This window comes from Babylonia areolata, chromosome 34 (assembly GCF_041734735.1).
Source record: "Babylonia areolata isolate BAREFJ2019XMU chromosome 34, ASM4173473v1, whole genome shotgun sequence".
Taxonomy (NCBI): Eukaryota; Metazoa; Mollusca; class Gastropoda; order Neogastropoda; family Buccinidae; genus Babylonia; species Babylonia areolata.
The window spans coordinates 441,752-449,251 of NC_134909.1; the positions used below are offsets into that span (position 1 = coordinate 441,752).

Genomic DNA, 7,500 nt, shown 5'->3' on the forward strand with positions numbered 1-7,500 from the left:
AATCATGCACGCACGCATGCATATACCTTCTACCACCCTTACATACTGAGCACACAAATACTGGTTACTTCGAAATACAGTGGCTCATGAAAATAAAACATTTTACAATGAAGTACACATTTCAGTCAGATTGAAAGGTGTGTATCACAATGCAACGGGCCGATATTTGTATCACAATGGTGTGGAATATGTAATGTTGATTTAATTCACACCCATATCCGCCTATGCAAACACACACGCAAGCTCACACGCACGCACACACACACACACACACACACACACACACACACACACACACACAAATACACACACACACACGCACGCACACCTACACCTCACTCTCCTGTAAAAAGCCAGCCTTGTTTACTCAGGAGGGATACTGTGGACCTCATTGTCAAATAATATTGGAAATTAAAACAGTATTTGTTACTTTAAACCATCTTACGAAATGTTTTTGTTGCAGACACTGAAAACTACAGTAGACACAGCGTGTTGGATGCATTCTTCATTTGTAACCGATTTGTCAATATGTATTTTATTCCGATTTTATGATATGACATTCAGAGTCTCAACACTTGATATCTTCCCCCAACTCCCTTCTTTCCGCCTCTCTGTGATCTATACAACACAAAACAACAATTACATTCATGTACACGCGCCATACGAGTGCAGTAGGATCATTGCCGTCATGAACGTGCACGTGTGTCGTTGAGAGGGGGAGAGGTATGAGGGAGATGGCGAGGGAGACGGGGGAAGGGAGGTGTGTGTGTGTGTGTGTGTGTGTGTGTGTGTGTGTGTGTGTGTGTGTGTGTGTGTGTGTGTGTGTCTCTGTCTGTCTGTCTATCATTGTCTCCGTCTGTGTGTGTGTGTGTGTGTGTGTGTGTGTGTGTGTGTTTGTCTGTCTACCTATCATTGTGTCCGTATGTGTGTGTGTGTGTGTGTGTGTGTGTGTGTGTGTGTGTGTGTGTGGATTATGGAGAGAGACAGAGAAAAAGAGACAGTGAGAGACAGAGACATAGACAGACAGTGAGGGAGAGAGATTTCCACGAAAAAGAACAAAAACTGTTCCCATAGAACACTACTCTATTCTCATTCCACAAACCTGACCTGAAAACAGTGTCACTGTGTGTCAAGGAACATGGCCAGGTGGGAAGAGATACTGCGCTACCTCCACGCCACGCCCCCCCAGGAAAGGGAACTGTTGATTCAGGGGTATGTGTGGACAGTTGTACGCGGCGTGGTGTGTGTGTGTGTGTGTGTGTGTGTGTGTGTGTGTGTGATGGCGTGTGCTCGTGTACCTGTGTGTGTAGGTATGTTTTTTTCAGGTTTCAAGGAGGTGACAAAGTGTGCAGAATGATCCATATACTCTACACAACTTATGCTGTAAAAAGGAAAAGAAAAGAAAAGAGGAAAAAAGGATAGAAATATACAAACCTGCACAAACGAACAATATGATCAAACTGATTCACACAGCGGAAAGCAAAGGAAATAATGTTCAACCAATTTCTGCACACCCATATACGCGTATAATAGTTACACAAACGTGCACACACACACACATGCACATGCACACACGTACACACACACATACACAAGCTCACGCTCGCACGCACACACACACACACACACACACACACACACACACACACACACACACACACATGCATAACGCACATGTACCAATATCCTATATCACATATGTGTGTGCGTGCTTGCATGCGCCAGTGTGCGTGTGTGCGCGCCTGTGTATGCATGTGAATGTATCTGTACGTGCACGCATGCCTGTGTTTGCATATTGATGTATAAGTGTGCCCGCGCATGGGGTTGGGGGTGATGAAATGAGATGATGGGATGACTGAGACAGGGAAGGAGACATAAAAAGCGTCAGAGGTTGAAAGGAAGAGCCGTGAAAGATTGGACTGACTGAGAGTAAAGTATAACTATCTCAAGCATGCGTGCGTGTGTGTGTGTGTGTGTGTGTATGTGTGTGTGTGTGTGTCTGTCTGTCTGTCTGTCTGTCTGATTGTCTGTGTGGTTTCCTGAGGGGGGGAGAGAGCGAAAAAGGGGGTGACAAGCAGGAACGGAAACAGAGACATACAGACAGATGCATCGTTTTCATGCATTATTTCTTTGCTTTGGTGTTTTTGGGGTTGTGGTTTTATTTTATATCTTCTTAAGGATTCGTTGTAATCTGGGGATGATGATTAAACGGACGGGCTGACCTGCCTCAAGGAGCTTAATTAACGGTCAGCACCATGTGTCCTGGACTGTGTTTTGTCATTTAAAATTTTTGTAATGACGTAAAATACAGACAAACGTCATACTCTTCTGTTAGAAAGTTAAATGTAATTGTATCATAATTTAGATGTGGGAGCGAAAAATGTGGTTTTGATCGAATGGAATCATATCGTCACAACGAAAGAGCTTTGATCAAGGCTTTTGCTCCCAGATCTGAATTACATGTTTGTACGGACTTGCCTTTGGAGAAAAGAAAGCGAAACAGGATTCATCCATGTGTACATTCAGCAAAAAAAAAAAGACAAAAAAAGACAAAACAAAAGACAGAAACCACTGCAAACCTTTTTTATGCTTTACATAACATAGAATTGAAACACTTTTAATTAACAGACCATTAAAGGTGTTGCGAGTTTGGAGAGACATGGAGAGAATCATGAACATTCCAAACTAGGAAAAATACTGTTATATAGATTTCAAAGCCGTATGTCGTAACTAAGAGTCATCGATATCACGTGCATGAAAGATAATCTGTTCACTGGAGCTCGTGTTAGGCCTCTGTTTCTCATTTGGACATTGGTACATTATCAGTTATGATTGTTATTAGCAATGCAGCAATGGTAGCAGCAAACACGCTGTGTGTGTGTTGGGGGTGGATGGGTGGTGTGTTTGGGGGTTGGGGGAGGGATTGGTGGGGGTAGGGGTGTATCCCAACCAAGCTGACCTTACGTCACTTTCAGCAAATTTGAATTTCATCCTTAGTTTACTTTTCCTGGTTTATTTTCCAGTGGAAATGACACATCAGCAGGCCATTTTTTGACGCAAGAATCTCATCCTCGCGTTGGATTAGCAGTACAAATGCACCATTGTTTTAATTCATTTCCAGTTCCTGGTGGATACTTCTCAAATCTACCTTTTTCTAATATCTGGAAAACACTAGCTTACTTTCAGATTGCCCACATGGAACTTTATGAAACTGATGATCTTACGAAATGCTTCTATTTCAAACACAAACACTTCAGTGATGAGCAGGTGATAAGCAGATAAATAGAGAAAGTGGAAGAAAGGGAGAGAGGGGTGGGGGGGGGGGAGGGAGAGAGACAGAGAGGGGTCAAGGACACACGCACACACACACACACACACACACACACACACACACACATGAGAGAGTGGGAGTGGAAGATTTGGAAGTTGGAAGAATAAAAAACTAAACTGATCTCATTACACTCTCCTACAGTGTTCTCATTCTGAAAACTGTATCGTAAAACCATCATCATCGTGTGTCAAGGATTGTGACCGGGCAGGAAGCAGTGGTGCGTGATCTCCTTGCTGGAGACAGGTGCCCCCAGGCAGTAGCACAGGCCGCTGAAAGGTATGTGTGGAGAGAAGTGTGCACAGTGTGTGTGTGTGTGTGTGTGTGTGTGTGTGTGTGTGCGTGTGTGTGTGTGTGCGTGTGCATGTGGATGTGTGTGCATGTGTGCGTGTGTGTGTGTGTGTGTCCGTGTGTGTGTGTGTGTGTGTGTGTGCGTGTGCATGTGCATGTGTGTGCATGTGCGTGCGTGTGTGTGTGTGTGCATGTGTGTGTGTGTGTGTGTGTGTGTGTGAGTGTGTGTGTGTGTGTGTGCATGTGTGTGTGTGCGTGTGCGTGCGCGTGTGTGTGTGTGTGCGTGTGTGTGTGTGTACGTTTGTGTGTGTGCGCGCGCGCGCGCGCGCGCGTGTGTGTGTATGTACATGTGCGTGCGTGCGTGTGTGTGTGTTTTGTGTGTGTGTGCGCGCGCGCGGGCTCGCGCGAATTTTATATTGTTTTAAGACTACACAACTTTCATGTTGTTTTAAGTCTGTACAATTCGATATTTTCATGCGTTCTTTCGCAAGACCTTTTCTTTCTTAATAATCAACAAAACAATATAATAAAAACTTTTTTACCGATGAGTTTAACTTTAGTGTTCCCTGTGTTGGCTGCTGCTGTCTCACAGATTGTCGCCCAAGCAGCCTGTAGCTGTTCGTCTTCCTCCGAGTATAGGACATTTACCTCAGATCACAGCACTTATGGAATGCAGCTCTCTTGTCGCAACATCTTCCTGTGCTCTTTGTACTGCCAGTCTTCCTTTTGATTAATTCTTCTTTTTCCGTCTTCTCTACCTGTGTCCATACCCATGAAGGCAAACACAGAACGACACCAAACACACAATCACATTGTTACAATGACGCTATTTTATAGTTTACTGATTTGAATGACCATTCTCCGTTTAACGAAACTAATCCACGTGCATGATATATTTGAGTGCAACACATATTACCACAACCATTTGGACTGAAGACTTTCACTAATATGAGATATTAAGGAATCGTATAAATTCATGGTCCGTAGGAATGTGCCAGCAATGTTTCTTCCATGTTTCCAAATTGTCAGTTGGGGCTTTAATGTTTCACCCACTTCTGTATACATTTACTTCATGAGATGATCATGACGGTAATGATATCGAAATGTCAACACAACCACAGCAATGTTTCCTTATTTAAACAAATTCCAACACAGACATAGCCCTCAGTACTAACACCAGTGCACGACCATACTCCAGCACTTGTGTTCAACAACCTGAACACCAAACTCAAACGACGTTTCCACACTAACTTCCCTAAATACAGCTTCAAGAAAAGCGACAGTGGGGAGACAGAGTCAAGAGCACACTGGATGTAAAACATCAGTTAATCAACAAGTCATCTTCGATCCATTTGTTTAATGACATCAGAAACATAACACAATACAAAGTAACACCATCTCTCCCACTAACATATTGATTGTGTGTGTGTGTCTGTGTGTCTGTCTGTGTGTCTGTCTGTGTGTCTGTTTTTTGTTGTTGTTGTTGTTGTTGTTATTTTTGTTATTGTTGTTTTTTTGTGTGTGGTTTTTTTTTGTTTTGTTGTTGTTGTTTGTGTGTGTGTGTGTGTGTGTGTGTGTGTGTGTGTGTGTGTCTGTCTGGGTTGTTTTTTTTTGTTGTTGCTGTTATTTTTGTTATTGTTGTTAGTGTGTGTGTGTGTGTGTGTGTGTGTGTGTGTGTGTGTGTGTGTGTGTGTGTGTGTGTGTGTGTGTGTGTGTGTGTGTGTGTGTGTGAGAGAGAGAGAGAGAGAGAGAGGGAAGGGGGAGGAGGGGGTAAAAAAAGTTTTATTCAAACATGGTAATCTGAAAGTCAAAAAAAAGAGAAAATACAATCAAGATGAAAAATGAAATGTACTCATATATGAATGCACGAATAATGTTATAATGTATAATGTGTGTTTGTGTGTGTGTGTGTGTGAGGGGGGGGGGGGTGTAGGGAGTGTTGGCGTGCGTGGGTGTGCGTATCATTATACTTATCTAAAGAAACATTTCAGTTTCCTCATTTTGACGTGGACAGATTGGCCGGCGTGACAAAGTACAGCCCCAGAAGCTGCCCAGCGGACACGGACGGGCCGCCCGTGTTGTGGGTGGAGCACAGGGGGCAGGCCGGGCACTCCCCGGGCCGTCCTGAGGACTGCGCGCGATGCGGGGAGGCTGTGGCGGAGGAGCTTGACAAGCTGTGTGTGGGCCGGGCAGGTAATGTGTCTTTTGGTCTGGTTAGTTTGTGTTGGAAAGTGGGTGGTGGTGGTGGTTAGTTGTGGTGTGTGGGTGGTGGTGGTGGTTAGTTGTGGTGTGTGGGTGGTGGTGGTGGTTAGTTGTGGTGTGTGGGTGGTGGTGGTGGTGGTGGTTAGTTGTGGTGTGTGGGTGGTGGTGGTTAGTTGTGGTGTGTGGGTGGTGGTGGTTAGTTGTGGTGTGTGGGTGGTGGTGGTGGTGGTTAGTTGTGGTGGGTGGGTGGTGGTGGTGGTGGTTAGTTGTGGTGTGTGGGTGGTGGTGGTTAGTTGTGGTGTGTGGGTGGTGGTGGTGGTGGTTAGTTGTGGTGGGTGGTGGTGGTGGTTAGTTGTGGTGGGTGGGTGGTGGTGGTGGTGGTTAATTGTGGTGGGTGGGTGGTGGTGATGGTTAGTTGTGGTGTGTGGGTGGTGGTGGTGGTGGTTAGTTGTGGTGTGTGGGTGGTGGTGGTGGTGGTTAGTTGTGGTGGGTGGTGGTGGTGGTTAGTTGTGGTGGGTGGGTGGTGGTGATGGTTAGTTGTGGTGGGTGGGTGGTGGTGGTGGTGGTTAGTTGTGGCGTGTGGGTGGTGGTGGTGGTTAGTTGTGGTGTGTGGGTGGTGGTGGTAGTTAGTTGTGGTGTGTGGGTGGTGGTGGTGGTTAGTTGTGATGGGTGGTGATATTGGTGATTAACTGTGGTGGGAGGGTGGTGATGGTGGTTTGTCTGTAGTGACAGATGGGTGATGGTTGTGGTTAGTTGTTGACGGGTTGGTGGTGGTGGTGGTTAGTTTGTAGTGACAGATGGGTGATGGTAGTGGTTAGTTGTTGACGGGTTGGTGGTGGTGGTGGTTAGTTTGTAGTGACAGATGGGTGATGGTTGTGGTTAGTTGTTGACGGGTTGGTGGTGGTGGTGGTTAGTTTGTAGTGACAGATGGGTGATGGAGGTGGTTAGTTGTTGACGGGTTGGTGGTGGTGGTGGTTAGTTTGTAGTGACAGATGGGTGATGGTTGTGGTTAATTATTGACGGGTTGGTGGTGATGGTGGTTAGTTTGTAGTGACAGATGGGTGATGGTAGTGGTTAGTTGTTGACGGGTTGGTGGTGGTGGTGGTTAGTTTGTAGTGACAGATGGGTGATGGAGGTGGTTAGTTATTGACGGGTTGGTGGTGGTGGTTAGTTTGTAGTGACAGATGGGTGATGGTAGTGGTGGCTTGCTTGGTTACAGGTACTTGTGGGTTTTTTGTTACACAAACTGTATCTTGAGAAAAACGAGCAAGGATCAGTTCCAAATTATCTTTCTGATACACGGCATCACAAAGAACACAAGTGGACCAGAAGAAGAACTCACCAGAAATATTCCTCTTCACACATGGGTGGTGTTAGCTGCTCCTCTTTGGAAGCATTTTCCTCACCTAGATTTTACACGAACAAACAACAATACATGCTCGCGTGCGCGCATGCATGCACGCACACTTGCATTATGCACACACACACACACACACACACACACACACACACACACACATATACATACACACACAAACAAACAAACACATTATATATATATACGCTATCTACCCTTCCATCTACCCCCTCTCTCATTGTATGTATACATATATAGATAACGATAATGTGTGTGTGTGTGTGTGTGTGTGTGTGTGTGTGTGTGTGTGTGTGTGTGTTGT

At 45.3% G+C, this 7,500-nt stretch overlaps 2 protein-coding genes across 4 annotated transcripts in view; one reads left to right on the forward strand and one right to left on the reverse strand.

The window, feature by feature from the left end:
* LOC143277353 (uncharacterized) overlaps positions 1-7,500 on the reverse strand; it is a 610,653-nt gene that overhangs the window by 215,031 nt on the left and 388,122 nt on the right. The window lies entirely within an intron of this gene.
* Positions 1-7,500, forward strand: part of LOC143277310 (uncharacterized) — a 119,399-nt gene that overhangs the window by 110,325 nt on the left and 1,574 nt on the right. For all 3 annotated transcript variants that reach the window (XM_076582093.1, XM_076582092.1, XM_076582091.1), the window contains 3 exons: positions 1,135-1,212; positions 3,524-3,607; positions 5,634-5,812. In XM_076582093.1, coding sequence (XP_076438208.1) covers positions 1,135-1,212; positions 3,524-3,607; positions 5,634-5,812 — 341 coding nt within the window. The remainder of the gene's footprint in view (positions 1-1,134; positions 1,213-3,523; positions 3,608-5,633; positions 5,813-7,500) is intronic.